The sequence below is a fragment of the Diospyros lotus genome, chromosome 1 (genome assembly GCF_014633365.1).
Source record: "Diospyros lotus cultivar Yz01 chromosome 1, ASM1463336v1, whole genome shotgun sequence".
Lineage (NCBI taxonomy): Eukaryota > Viridiplantae > Streptophyta > Magnoliopsida > Ericales > Ebenaceae > Diospyros > Diospyros lotus.
This window is the reverse complement of record NC_068338.1, coordinates 43011612-43027619: the sequence shown is the minus strand read 5'-3', so window position 1 is coordinate 43027619 and position 16008 is coordinate 43011612. Positions and strand designations below refer to the sequence as shown.

At 37.7% G+C, this 16008-nt stretch overlaps 1 protein-coding gene across 1 annotated transcript; it reads left to right on the top strand.

The window, feature by feature from the left end:
• Positions 1-360: 360 nt before the first annotated feature.
• LOC127798074 (peroxisomal adenine nucleotide carrier 1) lies at positions 361-4962 on the top strand. The gene is made up of 5 exons (XM_052331378.1): positions 361-742; positions 2580-2811; positions 3857-4003; positions 4156-4313; positions 4396-4962. The coding sequence occupies exons 1-5, from the start codon at positions 600-602 to the stop codon at positions 4673-4675; spliced, it is 960 nt and encodes a 319-aa protein (XP_052187338.1). The 5' UTR covers positions 361-599; the 3' UTR covers positions 4676-4962.
• The last annotated feature ends 11046 nt before the right edge of the window (positions 4963-16008 follow it).

The following is a 16008-nucleotide window of genomic DNA, read 5'->3' as shown; positions in this document are numbered from 1 at the left end:
AAAATCAATAAAATACCAAATATAATTCAGAGAGGATAAAAATTGGCAATGAAAAAGCAAAAAAACAAAAAAAAACGTTTGTTTTAATTTTAGAAGTAACAAAAGGCACACACGGAACGGAAACCAATTTTGTCACGAGATATTTAGCAATAGGACATCACCAAAAATATATAACATATCTTTATACTAATTTAAATAATCATGTAAATATGTATTTATATTAATGATAAAATTATAGTTATATAATTAAATAAAAACACTTTACTGAAAAAATAGAATATATATATTGTATTACATTACATTACATTACATTAAACCGGTTGAACTCTCGGTTCTATTTATTTGGGATCCCGAGAAAGCGCCATTCAGGCGGTCACTCGTCTATCCGTCACTTTCTACTACAACAAACACGCTTCGTTCTCGACTCGTAGCGCCAGCCCCCATTTATTGATTCGCCTACTCTCCCCTAGCGGAAACTTCACGTGCCGCTTCCAATCCCTCTCCCTTCGATCCGTCAATTCCCTCTCTAGACACCTTAATCATATGCGTACATATATGTATATGCGTGATCGCACTGTTTGTTTGAATCGAGAAAGAAGATGAATGTTGATCTGGAGTCTCTGTCCGAGGCGACCTCGGGAGCGGTTGGAGCTCTGCTGAGCACGACGATCTTGTATCCGCTCGACACCTGCAAGGCCAAGTACCAGGCCGAGGTTCGAGCCCATGGCCAGCAGAAGTACAGGTGATCCGCCGTTCTTTTCGTTGTTGTTGTTGTTTTTTTTTTTTTTTTTTTTCAAGTTTATTTATGGGTTTTGGGTTTTCTGCCCATTCGTGTCGGTCTCGTGTGGTGAATCTGTTGCGATCCCCCGATGTTGGTTGTTGGTTGCAATTCGTTGCCTGATCTTGCCAGGCTATTCTTTCACGTGTTTGATTACTTGTTCGCAAACTTGGATTCGGTTTGATTCGAAGGGTTTGATAGTCACTGTTTCAGAGGTCCTGCTTGCTACAGGGATTTACCGTCGTATCATAGCCGTAGACAGATTTAGCTGTGTTTCGTGTTTTAATTTGTTTTTTCGCAGTGATAACTCCACCCCCCCCTTCACCTAGAAGGGCATTTAGAGATCAAATTCAACACTTAATCATGCACCACTTGTATCAGTGCTCTGTTTTGAAGGATTTCCCTTAGGATCCTGTGTTTTTATGAGAATGGACTGGCTTACAAGATCATACCCATCATAAAGTAATAGGCACCTAGTTGTATGTGTCTTGGTTATTTTGAACCCAATTTGGCGTTGGCATAATGTGATTAAGACGGACTGGTGGAGTAGGACTCTGGATGAGTTATAATTCGTAAATTTTGCTACCCATCACCTTGCTCGGTTGGTAACGTGTGCTCCCCTAATGGCTCGAGCAGCACTTCCTCCTTGCAGGCGGACCTTTGCTTGAGTTGTATTTGTCCCTACTTGGAGCACCGCGTCGGAGGTCATGTCCAAATCCATCACCACCGTGGGCATGTCTTGCCACTCTGTAAGATGTCAAGACATCAGGAAGATACATGGCATAGCACTAGACATCTTCCCACGTTCATGATGGGACCTTTGCCCCCAGGATAATTATTCAGGAGCCTCTCTGAGGAGAGGCCTCCTCCTAAGAGGGATCTCTCTCCTTTTCTGTCAAGTTCATAGATGCTGAGCCTACATCATGTCTGTCTGTTTCTCTTCTATACTACCTACCTACCCACTAATTCCCTTCCCCTTACTCTACTCTCTACTTGAGATATCCTGAAGCAGTCTTTGAGTTTGCAATGTCAGCTCAACTGACTTGCTTAACAGTTAAGTTGCTGTTACAAATGCTTCTGGGTTGTGAGTTAATAGACACTCTGCATGTGTGAAGCAAATGGAAAAGAGTGACTCACCTAACATTTGCCTTGATTGGTTATTAGGGAGGCATGGCTTGTGTTGTAGTTGGTGTTTTTAGTAGAGTTGAGACACCAAATATGTTGTGTGCCTTTTGTTGCCTGGGGGTAAATTTCAGGAAGCAGCTATATATGGTCTTGAGGTGCTTATGGAGGGTGCAGAATCATCAATGATCTGAAGTAGGGGTAGCATAACATGTAGCAAACTCTTTGTATTGGTCTCTTATTTGTTTTTGTTTTTCTCCTATGGGAGACTAATTCATACAATCTTGATTCTTTTGTGGAGTTTTAGGGAGATTACATGTCCCTATGCATATCTATGGTTGTATTAATCCTAGAATTGTCTACTTGTGCATGATAGCATTAATTCTATAATTCTTAGTTCATAGCTTTACTTGGAATACTTCATGCTAAGAAATGTTAGATCTCAAACACAATAAATGATTTAATTGAAGTTGTTTTTATTTTTGGGCTTATGTAGAGATTCCTGTAAATTCAAGTTTCTGATACCAAATATTTTTGCATTCTTGTACTTTGTATTTTTTTTCTTCCTTTTTGGCTGTTCCATCTATATCAGGATTGTGGTAATGGGATAGTTTCATAAGTCAGCCTTAATTCTTAGGAATTTATTGATAATTTATCTCACTTGCTCTGGATTCTCCAGAAACCTGTCAGATGTTTTATGGGAAGCAATATCTACCCGTCAGATTCCTTCATTGTACCAGGGCCTTGGGACTAAGAACCTGCAATCCTTCATTTCGCAATTTATCTACTTCTATGGATATAGTTATTTCAAAAGATTATATCTGGAGAAGAGTGGCTCCAAGTCCATTGGAACTAAAGCAAACCTGGTTCTTGCTGCTGCCGCTGGTGCTTGCACAGCCATTGCCACTCAGGTGTGTCAGTTTAGTGGATCTCTGTGATTGTGGTTTACAATTGTTCCTCAACTTACCACCTGCAACATGAAACATTAGGCCTGCCATTTAGTTATGTTAATAGTTAATGAAAAAGAAAAGGACATCTGGAGTAACTTTTCAGAAACCAACTCTCAGACTAGTTTCCAACATGGAACACACGTTTGTAGATACATTTGGAAAATGGTTAGGAAACAGAAATTGGAGAAAAGGTGGTTTGTTTAACATACTAAAATGCCCAATGCAAATTCATGTGTTCAGACATAGAAGCACATTTAAGATGAATATAGTGCTTCTTCAAGAAATCAGATCAATGGTAATGCATACGTGTTATGAGCAATTTTTTTTGAGAATCAAAAGTAATCATTTTGCTCTCAGTGTTCATTTTTCACGGAGCAAGAGAACACATTGAAGCAATCATAAAATGCAATTAGAGGTCAGAACCCCTACCAAGAAATCTGTTTATGTAAAAGAATTCCTTTAAAAATTTTTATTAACCATAATCCAGAATTTTATCAAAAACTTAGAATTTTCATATCTCAAATTGAAGAAAGAGAGAGCATTAGAAGATAAGGATGAAACAGAATACTGGTGATGGAGATAAGAGTTCTATCTAGTTTAGGATTTTGTAATTCTAGTGATGTTAGGATTTTATAAACGTGGACTTGTTTGTGCATATTTGCAAAACTTGCTTAGACATGCTGTCTTTTCCTTGTTGGGTAATGAGTTTGTGGGTTTACTACACCTTACTAACATGCACAGATCAGTTGCAATATTAAAGGGAAAAAGAAATGCTTCTTCATAAACAAAAAGATTACTTGTGATCTTCATTGACCCAAAATCTTTGTTGGCCATAGTGGGTGGGGGCAGAATTGAAGCAGCAATAATTTTTTCTTGATGATTTTGTATTCATGTGTGCGGATCAATTGAGCATGTCTTTACTCATGAGACTTGTGTTTGACTATGTATAATTCATTGTGTAGCCTCTGATAATCACAATATACTACATGTTTTTTTTATTATGTAGCCACTGGATACAGCATCCTCAAGAATGCAGACAAGTGCCTTTGGGAAATCAAAAGGTCTTTGGCAAACCCTGACGGAAGGCAACTGGAGTGAAGCATATGATGGCCTTGGTATATCACTCCTGTTGACTTCCAACCCTGCAATCCAGGTACGTTATATCAAGCCTTTATGTGATGGTGTCATTCAAACTCGAAATTTTCTGTAACGGCCTGTCACAAATTTCTTACATTCAACATGGAGATTGTTGGCCTTTACAAGGAGAGATATAAAAGGCTGATACTAGAATCATTTTGTGAACAGTACACAGTTTTTGATCAGCTGAAGCAAAGACTCTTGAAGGCGAAGCAGAATAAAACTGACAAGGCATCATCCCCAGAAGCCCTCTCTGCCTTTTCGGCTTTTCTTCTTGGTGCAGTTTCAAAGAGCATTGCAACTTTTTTGACATATCCAGCTATCAGGTTCATCGCCTTTCTTTCACGCTTTCATTTGTGTATTACATCGTCTCACATTATAACCGTTCAATGGTTGAACTGAGGATAGGTGCAAAGTGATGATTCAAGCTGCGGACCCGAGTGAGGATAAGGCCAAGAAAGCCAAACAAAAACCCCGCAAGACGGTCTCGGGAGCTATTGAGGCCATATGGAGGAAAGAAGGGGTGCTGGGATTTTTCAAGGGACTGCAGGCTCAGATCTTGAAGACTGTTCTAAGCTCTGCATTGCTTTTGATGATAAAGGAGAAAATCGCCACCACCGCTTGGGTCCTAATATTTGCACTGAGAAGGTATCTATTCCTAGCAAAGGGTAGATTAAAGGATTCATAATTAGTTCTAGCAAAAGAGCAACATAATGTAATTTGCATAGATTGTGCAAAGGCAATGTCCTCCCTTCTCTGTGGCCAGAAGGCCTTCAAAGAGTCAAGTCAGGTTTCTTCATCTATCAAGTAGGTTGCAGAAGAATAATTAAATAATCATGGGAATGGTAGTAGGTCCGTCGCATAAAAACTCTTTGAGAATATATGCCTTCTTTCATTTTAAACAGGATGACATTCTGAAGTACCCTTCTTACAACAATATAAATTAGTTTAATTTAAGGTTTGGTTCCTTATTGTGGATTGAGGCCGCCTCCCAATCTGATGACGGTCTTGTCAATGAGATGTCTAATCTTGGGTTTACTATTTTTGTGCTGTCTTTTGTTACTTGTGTGATCGATTTCGATAGAAAAGATAAATTATAAGTAAAGATTTTGTTTCACTACACAAAATAAGGAATCAAACTTATGATATTCTAATTTATCATGATCTAATTACTTGGGGGCAATCAAATGCCCAATTTTGAATTTATCATTTGTTGCTTTATTATGATTTAAGATGCAAAATTATTTTTGAAACTTTTTTGTGTGTTTTCAACTCAATATTATTGCTTATGAGTCCTCTTATTATTTTTTTCTTTTTTATACTTCACTACAATATAAAATGTTAATCGGACACTATCTGGTCTATTTTGGAATTGGGCAGACAGGAGAAAAGTGCCTCAAATCATATTTTAAAGTTTCAATGGCCCCCGGGTAAATAAATAAATAAAACTCTTGAGTAATTTCTTTCCTATCCCTTTGGTATATAAATAAAATTTTTACCAAATTAAATACTTTTGATATAGCACGTCTGCATGTTATAACAAGAATTGCAAATTTATTTTTTAAACCCCTTTTTTTAGCTAGTGAACTTTTAATCCATATTTTAATTGAGGTATACTAATACTACAACAACAATCACAGCCATTTAATTATAAATTTTTAACTATTTTTATTCGTAATCTATTCTGACCCAACAGGGCACGTTTCCTAACTATTGATTTACTAACACAATTCTTCCATTTTACAAGCATATGTTGAGCTATATTATAATAAAATTAACCATGCTTTGAGTTTTGGAGATGTAACTTGTTATTTGGTTAAAAAAAAATGGGACTAATAGTTAATACATTAAAAATAATACTCGAGTAATAAGTAATATTTTTGTGAATAGAATATCGCAGAGACGTAACAGTCTTAGCGAAGTCAATAGAAAATAAAAGAAAAGTATTCCGCAGCAGAAAATTAAAATAAAATAAAATATAACGGAAGGCAAATATTGAATGAAGGCGGCGGAGGGAGGGAAACGATGAAAGGCTCTGTATCGGATGCCGGATTCTGTATCTTCTTCTTAGGCGGCTGATCCTTCTAGTCATTCAGATTTCTGTCACCTTCTTCTCTAATTGTCTCTTTCTCGTCTCGGATTCACCAGCTCACGTCGCGCCATTTAATTCTCTGGTAAATCAACATCCTTGAACATCGATGGCGATTCCTGACTTTCCGGTTGTTGCGAATTCGAGACCCTCCCTCCGGAGCGCATGGAAAGATTTCCAGTTGCCTGGCCCTCCACGGGACTAGGAAGGTATCTAAACACGCAGATAAACATGCATGCATTCACTCATATGTATCCTTCTGTGCAATTTTGGCTTTGCTAAATTTAATTCTGTTGGGATTCTGTGTCTATGATGTGGTATCTTGATTTAGAGGATAGAGCTTAGAAATAGTTAGGCTCTGATTGTCGTACAGTGATTGGCTGATTGCTGGTGTTCATTCTCACTATTATAAGTTCATGAAGTAGAAATTAGGAGGATCTGCCTTGCGTTTGGTTCAATTATTTCATTTTGCACGTGATTAGGGTTCCAATATTGATATGGTGGGCATTCTTTGATCTTTAGTTGTCAGCAATATCAAAATTGTGAGTCAAAGGGTTAAAATTATCAGTTGGTTTGGTTCAATTCCTACTAGCCGTTAGATCCTTCCGAGACGCCTAGCAACTGCTTCATTATCTTTGTGGCGGGAATGTTTGTGTTATAACTAGACCAAGGAGATCAGGGCCTTAGGATGAGGTGGACTGTCCTCTCTTGTCCGATTAAAGTAGGAATCAACAATGATTTGTCATGATCTAGAGATAGGGGGTAGAGTCGGGAATTGCATGTAAGCGTAGTTAGACCCATTCTAGAAGGGATAATAATATAAATAAAATGTATGGATTGGTGGGAAGCGAGAACTAGCCGCGGGATCCACTATAGAAGGACCCATCCCCCTTTGTATTGAGGTATCGAGAATTTGAATTAAGATCTTATTGAATTCTCCTTCAATTTTTCTTCTCTCTCTCTTTTCCAATTCTCTCATTTTCCCCTCTTTCTTCAAGCGGTTTCTATAATTCTCCTTAGAATTTTGGAGGATTACTATCAGCTCTCAAGGATCTGATAATTATGGTATCAAAGCAAATCCAGGCCGATGAATTTTGCAAGATTGACGGTGGCAAAAGAAACAAGGATGAAGAACCTAGAGTCATAGGTCTAGCAATTTCATTCAACAGTCACCGATCTGTAGGCTCAAGTGGAGCTTTTGGAGATAGGATCTAACTGAAATCACGAGGCGATTGTGGCGGTGGATCGAAAGTTAGATTAATACTTGGGAAGTTTGGAGAGGAGACTAGATGGAATTAGAGATGAAGTAAAGGCCTAGATCAGGAACAATTGCAGGGCTTCATGGTGATGTTCACTCGTTAACATCACGTAAGTTTATCGCTTGATTTCCCTGTGAGAGAAATATTAGAGCCGATTCTTATCGACCTTAGGGTGCGGAATGCAATTGTAGGACCCTTGGAAGTTGAGGTGATCCTAAGAAAAAAAGGAGATCAAGAGGTGGAACAGATGTGAGAGAGATCAGTTGGCTGCAATCAACTGGGGTTCCCTGTGCCCAAATTAGAGCAATTCACTATGGTGGATGAAGAGGTGTGAACATCCATTTGGGTGGTACAATATTCTAGAAGGGCAGAGGGTGTCATTGGCGGTTGCCTACCTGAATGCTGTAAGGGATGCCTAGTATCAAAGGTGGTCGTAGGTGAGAGGAGTTTGCCCATGGGGTGAATTTGCAAACAAACTTTGTGAGAGGTTCGGGATAGGAATATGATGGATGTGGTTGAAGAGTTTAATAAGCTCAAGCAAGAGGGAGGAGTATAGGCCTATCAGGCCCGTTTTGAAGAGTTGAGATCGATTATGGTCAAGTTTGAATCCCCATCTTTCTAAGGCATATTTTGTTTCTAGTTTCTTGAGTGGGCTTAGTGAGGAACTCATACCTACGGTGAAGATGTTGCGGCCAGAAACGATAAAGGAAGCAAAAAAATGCTAGGCTACAGGAGATCGTGGTGGAGGCCATAATTAAGAAATAAAAGCAGCAAAACAAGAGATAGGGGATGAGCTCTGCAACCCCGATAAGTAAGAGTTATGGGAAGGAGACAGTGAGGGTGAACCTTGGGTAGAAGGGGATGATGGTGCCTGTTCCAGTTAACTCATTGGTAGGACAGAATATGAAGCTATTAGAGCAAATGAGATCGTGTTTCAGGTGCAGGGATCCGTATTTTCCAGGGCACCAATGTAAGGGGCAACTATTTTTTACTAAAAGGTAGAGGTGTCAAAAGGGCTAGACGGCTCGTGGGCCGCCTGGTCTGTTACTGTTCAAACGGGCCGGGCCAAAGAAATTTGGCCCATGGCCCGGCCCGTGGCCCGTTGGGCCCTTATGGGCCAGTCAGGCCCTTATTATTATTTTTTTAATTTTGTTATTCTTTAGTAATTATTGATATTGGATACTAAAAAATTTAATTTCGCAATATATATAAATAATAACCATCAATTTATTTAAAATTTTTAAGTTAAATTTTTTATATATTTAAATTATAAATAAACATTCTTCTTTTTATATATACATTATTTTTCATATCAATTCACAAGAAAATTTATAAGGCATATAGAATTTTGAAATATAAAATGATGAAATAATATTTAAAACTTAAGAATTAAGATAGAAAATATTTAAAAAAATTGATTTTTATATATGTATTATTTTGATATTTATATATGTATATATTATATGCATTATTTTTAAAAAAAATTATTTAAAAAAAAAAGAAAAAAAGGGTCGGGCCCGCTAGGCCCTGTGGGCTAAGGGCTCGGCCCTCTAGCCAATGGGCTGGCCCGGCCAGGCCCCTTTATAGGGGTGCCGTGGGCCGGGCCGAGCCCTATCCATGGCAAAAGGGCCAGGGCCCAGCCCGACCCTTTTAAAAAGTCCGTCATTTGACATCTCTATAAAAGGGGAGTATGAAGAATGAGAAGAAGCAAAAGAAACAAAGAAGGCAGAGGAATTAAAAGGAAAGGACAATGGGGAGATCTTTTTGTATGCCCTGAAAGGGTTAGCCAATAACAAGGTCATTAAGGTAGAGGGTAAGGTGCCTGAATGAAGTCTAATGATTTTAATTGATAGTGGGAACATTCATAGTTTTTTTGGATGAAGGTATTATTAGGAGGCTTTGCTGCAAGCTCACGGGAACACAACCATTAACAGTTACCGTTGCCAATGGTAATAAGATGTTGAGTAAATCCGCATGTACGGGGTTTTGTTAGGAGATGCAATGAGAGTCATTTGAGGCAGATTTAAGATTACTCAAATTGGGGGTCTGTGATGTGGTGTTGGGAGTAGATTGGATGAGAAGTATGAGCCCTATTAGCTTTGATTTTAACAAAATGGAAGTAACCTTTGAGAAGGAGAGAATGAGACTAACTCTCACGGGGAGCAAGGAAATAAGGGCCTGTAAAATTATTACGGGTAGGAAGCTCCAAAGGTTGTTCAAGAGCAAGTGGGCACAGGTTGCCCAACTATTCTCTATTCATACAATAGAGGAGACAGAGGGAAAAGATGAGGAAACAGGGGAGTTGCAGTTGGCACTTTTTGCACCAACTCAGAATAAGGAGGAGGTACAAAACTCACTTAAACTTAATATGTTCTTGGCTGATTATGAGTACTTATTTGCAGAGCCTGAAACCTTACCTCCCAAACGATCATTTGATCACACTATTAATCTTAAACCCAATTCAAAACTTGTTAACATTAGATCTTATTGATACCCTCCTCGCTAGAAAACTAGAATAAAAAAATAGTTAAGAAGATGCTAAACAAATCCTTAATCAGGCCCAGCCAGAGTCCATTTGCCTCTCCTGTCCTACTTGTCAAGAAAAAGAATGGTACATGGTGCTTTTGTGTTGACTATCGTCAATTCAATGCCTTGACCATCAAGGATAAATTTTCAATTCCCATAATCGAAGATCTCCTTAATGAGCTAAACAATGTCACTATTTTTTCTAAATTAGACCTACATTCAGGGTATCATCAAATCTGTATGAATGCTGAGGATATCCATAAAACGGACTTTAGAACCTATCACGACCACTATGAATTCTTAGTGATATCATTTGGGCTCACTAATGCCCCGTCCAGCTTTCAAGCTCTCATGAATCTAGTATTTGAACTCTTCCCATTTAAATTCATTTTGATATTCTTCGATGACATTTTGATTTACAACCAATCCTTTGACTAACACCTACAACACCTAAGGACTACATTTGAGATACTCAAAACCCAGCTAATTGTATATTAAGAAATCTAAGTTTGTTTTTGGCCGAAAGCAAATTGAGTATCTTTGGGTATGTGATTTTAGGTGCAGGGGTGAGTACAAACCCTAATAAAATGGCAACAATGGTGGCTTGGCTGTGGCCAAGTAACATCAAGGCATTGAGGGAATTTCTTGGGTTGATAGGATACTATAGAAGATTTGTAAAGAATTATGGAATAACTAGTCGCCCTTTAACAGAGTTGTTAAAGAAAGATGATTTCAAATGGAATGTAGAAGCAGAGAAGGCATTTGAGCACCTAAACAATGCCATGAGCAAGGCTCTTATATTAGATTTACCTGATTTTAGTAAACCTTTTGTGCTAGAGACTGATGCATGTGGAGTGGGGGTTAGGGGCGGTATCTAAGCCAAGCCTTATCACATAGGCAACTTGGGCTTAGCATCTATGAGAATGAATTGTTGGTTGTGATGATAGCAGTAGAAAAATGGAGACACTACTTGAAAGGGGGTCAATTCATAATTAGGATTGACCATGAAAGCCTAAAATTCCTATTGCAACAAAAACTCCATACACACATTCAAAGAAAAGGTATGGCTAAGCTTATGGGCCTGGACTACATTATTCAGTACAAGAAGATGAGAGAAAATGTAGTCACAGATGCTATGTCCAGGTGTATAAAAGAGGGGCAAGTGACAGTCATCACTATTGTTATACCAGATTGGTATAGGGAAGTAAAAGCCAGTTATGAAGGTGATGAGAAGATGAAGGAGTTGTTGGAACAACTAGTCTTGAATCCCAATGGGAGGCCTAACTATACATTAAACAAGGGAATGGTGAGGTACATGGGAAGAATAATGATTGGCAACAATGAAGAATTAAGGCAGAAGATATTGTGCTCACTTCATGAATCCCCTTTGGGGTGTTATTCGAGAATTCAGAGTTCATATCAGAAAGTGAAGCAGAATTTTCATTGACCTCAACTTGAAAGGTATGTTACTAAATTTGTGTTGGCTTGTGACACTTGTAGGTAGTGTAAGTATGAAACCATAGCTTAACTCGGCCTATTACAGCCTTTACCCATCCCTGCACATGTTTGGGAAAGTGTGACTATGGACTTTATAAAGGGCTTACCTAAGTTAAAGCAAAAGGATTATATTCTGGTTGTGGTAGATCAGTTCAACAAGTTTGCACACTTCTTAAGCCTTAGTCATCCCTACACGGCCCAAGAAGTGGCTAGGGTTTTTTTGGACCAGGTGATAAAGCTACATGGGATGCCAAGCACAATAATTTATGATAGGACTAAAATATTCACTAGCCTATTTTGGCAAGAGTTAATGAAGTCTTTGGGGTGAAACTTAAGATATCCATAGCCTACCACCCACAAACGGATGGTCAGACCAAACGGGTGAACCAGTGTGTGGAGAGTTATTTGTGGTGTTTATGTTTCCTACATCCCAAAGGGTGGCATAGATGGATCTCACTTGCTTAGTGGTGGTATAATTCCAGCCACCACACATCAATTAAGAGATCTTCTTTTGAGACTATTCGGGTAGATGCCCCCTACTACTTCCAGTTGTAGGAGAAGGAACCACAATGGCCACAGTGGAAGCTTACATAGAAAAGAGACAACGTGTGTTGCAACAATTGAAGAAAGAGCTGGCATTGGCCCAAAATCGCATGAAACAAAATGCAGATCGCAAGAAGAGTGACAATAATTTCGAGGTTAGGGAGAAGGTGTACTTGAAGCTTAAGCCAACTCACATTAAGGCTATTGCAAAAGGGGGAAGTGAGCAAGCTAAGCCCTAGGTATTGTGGGCCCTATCTCATTGTAAGTAAAATTGACAAGTTGGCATACAAGTTGTAGCTACCCAAAGACTCAAGGATTCACCTGATTTTTCATGTCTCTCTATTGAAGAGATTCGTGGGAACACAGTAGGTGGCTTCCAATTTGTCTCAACTGTCTAAGTTAGTAGATATGATTGCAAAGCCCAACTCTATTTTGGACCACAGGGTCTTATACAAACATGGTGCACCTCTAATATAGGTGTTGGTGAAGTGGACAAATCGCCACCTGATGACAACACTTGGGAGTACTTGTTGAATATGCTCCGGCAATTTCCTCAAGCAACCAACCTCCTTACTATTTCTTGAGAACAAAAAATATCTCAAGGGGAGAATTTGTCACGATCTAGAGATGGAGGTAGAGTCGAGAATTGCATGTAAGGGTAGTTAGAGGTAGTTAGACCCATTCTACAAAGGATAATAATGCAAATAAGATGTATAGATTGGCGGGAAGCAAGAACTCGCCGTCGGATCCACTAAATAAGGATCTATCCCCCCTTGTATTGAGGCATTGAGAATTTGAATTGAAATCTTATTGAATTCTCTTTCAATTTTTTTCTCTCTCTCTCCCAATTCTCTCATTTCCCTTTCTTTCTTCAAGCGACTTTTATAATTCTCTAAAATTCTATCCCATAAATTTTGGAGGATTATTGTCAACTCTCAAGGATCCAACATGATTCTCTTAAAAAAAAAAAAAAAAAAAAAACAAAGAGCAAAGCATTGGTCTATTCTTCCAAGTTTCCTGTTATTTTGTTCCCTCCATATTCCCACATAACGCAAAATAGGGGACACGTGCCAAACCTGCTCTTTCCACATTCTGAACAATCACCCAAGGAATCTCGTAAAGGAAAATACCAAATCTCCATGTCTTTCTGATCATAAACAATGAAGAACGTGGCTAGAGGATTCTCCGCTCTTGCACAAGAGCCATGAATTTAATACCACTTTTCTCCTTTTTTTTCTCAACTCACCCTTGGATGATTTATGCGTGAGAATTTGATTTTTCCTTTTGCGGTGGTGGAATTTGAGAGACGAAGAAGTTTTTGTTTGTTATTTTGCTTTCACCCCTTTCCTTTCTTTTTTTTTTGGGATGTTATTTTGTTCGAATTAATTAACACACGAGATAATTAAAAAACATCAAATAATAAATATATCCTCACTTTGAAATTGTTATCTCGTCTCGAATATACTGCACCTGCATCAAATTAAGTATAAGTAGGCTTCATCAAATGAAGTCCGCCCGAATTAGGTGGGCCGCCACACTGCTGGGCGGGCTTCATCGCCCAAGGGATGAAGTCCGCCCAGCAGTGTGGCGGGCTTCAACAATTGCTGGGTGGGTGATGCAGTCCGCCGACAAATCTAGCGGATTTCAATTTATTTTTTCGATAAGTTCTAATACTGTAGTACGGCTTTTTTTTTTTAGATGGATTTTGCAGATTTCATGTTGAATCAATACTGAATCAGTCATTATAAAAACCTTTATAACTGGGTCAAAGTTTTTTTGTTTTTTGTTTTTTTGTTTATTATGTTCCATGTGTAGGTAAATACAGGTCTCTGGTACTGAGAATCCTTATCTTGATTGGTAACTTGCATGGCTGCAAGTACTTTTTTTTTTTTTAATAGACATCAAAACACATGAACTAGTTCTCATAATTATACCTTTTAAAAGCATAAATTTTCTTGTTATTTATTATTAACAAAATTATTATAATACTCATATTAAACAACGTAATAATTATTTGATGTAAACAATTTGAGAGAGAAAGGATGGCCCATGGTAGAGCCACCCCAACTAACCCGCGTCGGACGCGGAGAACGATATCACACCTCTCATTGTCAGAATTTGTTTGCTTACTGAAAATTCTTAGTTTGATTTTAGTTGCAGTGTCTCTCTGTAGTTCCCTTGGAAACAGTTTCATGTCAGAAAGTTTATTGCTCTCCAAAACCACATCGTGCATGACTGCTGGTGAAAGGTGATTCTTGATTGTGGCTGGGATTTTTCTCTTGCAGCCTGCTCTGTCCATTGTAATTAAGTTTTACTTGTTCACTGTCACAGTATGATAATAAACTAGCATCATTGGTGTGGCAGAAACTTCTTTTTTTGGTTGGATATGTGACAGAAACTCGTTACCGTTATTTTTGAGAAAAATACTTAACACAAAAGGGATATGTTTTTTTTTTTTTTTTTTCTTGCTAGTAGCACTCAAGGGATTTCTGGCTCACTTTTTTCTGCCATTCAATCTTCTGTGTATCTATCATTTGAAACTTACAGTATTAATTCGTTTTTGAGCATACATATTTGGATATCTCAACAATATTAAATTTAGCAATTTTAAGTGTTTTACTTTGAATCAATCTTATAACTCAAGTTGTTACAAACTGGAGTTTTTTTAGTGTAGAGTAATTGACTTTCGAAATATTTTTAAAGAGGAAAGATACAACTTTGTTACAATCAATGGTATTTAAATATAAGTTAATTGACTTTCAACAATTCTAAATCTAAATGAAAGATAATACTATAAAATACTAAATAAACTAAAAATTGATGGTCTTGAGTTTCGGAAGTATCAGAATGCTCTTTTCTTTTATTCAAATAGCAACAAATTTCTGTTGTTATTGCGAGAAATGCTCACAATGGACCCCAAAGGGATTTCTGGCCACACGCTTCTCTGCCATTTATTCTTCTGTAGATGTACCCATCATTTGAAACTTATTGTATAGTATTAACTCATTTTTGGGACATTGAAATAGCAATATACATTCGTTTTTTAAGTGCAGTTTCAGTGTTTTAAGAGGTGTGTTTACTTTTTACTTGATATGCATTTGATTCTATTTTTCCAAGTGTGTTTATTTGAAATTATGACTCTTTTCTGAGGTGTCAGTTTTAAACTTAGGCTTTAAAAAGGGAAAAGAAAGGAAAGAGAAATAACCTTACTTATCATCTTTATCAATTGTACTTTATCATACCCGAAGAATAACATTACCTATGTAAAACACACGATCCCAGGAAAAAGATCACACGCAAATAAGTCTGTTTTCTTTTCATTTCCTTTAAAAATCTTATTTCCAGCCATAGCCTTTTAACCTTTTCATTATGTCACAAAATGTAATACAAAGAAAGAAGTCTACAACTATGGGATACAGCAGCTTAAACAAACACTACCTCTAAAAAGGCATTTGCTTCCTTTTGACCTCAAAACCGACCAACGTGACGAAGAAAAGAGAGCATCTAATTGGATACTTGATGTGATCAGCGTGGCGGAAAAGTTAGAAATTGGATAATCCTTGAACAGCATCCCAAGTCAAAATTAAGGCCGTAGTTTTTCCAAAATGGAACCTGAAATTCTAATTAGGCGATGATTAATGGCCATTTGGACTTGGTCGCAAGTAATCATGCATGCTTGAAATACTTGTCAATTTATTTATAGTGTGAATTGCTGACTTTGCATGGAAGGTTTCCCAGATTTGTGGTGTCGACATCTCGCCAGTGCTCAGATTCAATAGATAAGTTTCTCTAAATTCTTGTTCCAACCGTACAATAGCCAGCAGTATTACATTAATTAAAAATCAATTTAATTAAGGGAGATCATATGATTCTGTCTATGAATTGTCAAGGATTCTTTTTTTTTTAATTCCTGTTCATTTGAACTCCCATATCTCTTTGATGATCTTAATCCTCCGCGTGGGATATGATTCCGGTGCAAATACAAAAGAATAAAATACAATAACTTTCATATTAAAAAAAGAGGATGTTCTCAGTGAAAAAAAAAGATGGTGCTTGATTTGTCTGTTCTATTTAAAATAAAATAGCATTCTTAATGTACAAGATATT

What these genes read in the sequence shown, in the direction of transcription:
- LOC127798074 (XM_052331378.1), top strand. Translation starts at nt 600, where the DNA reads ATGAATGTTGATCTGGAGTCTCTGTCCGAGGCGACCTCGGGAGCGGTT. An exon ending in GCACAGCCATTGCCACTCAG is followed by an intron (nt 2,812 to 3,856) that starts GTGTGTCAGTTT and finishes TTTATTATGTAG; the next exon opens with CCACTGGATACAGCATCCTC. An exon ending in CTTCCAACCCTGCAATCCAG is followed by an intron (nt 4,004 to 4,155) that starts GTACGTTATATC and finishes TTTTGTGAACAG; the next exon opens with TACACAGTTTTTGATCAGCT.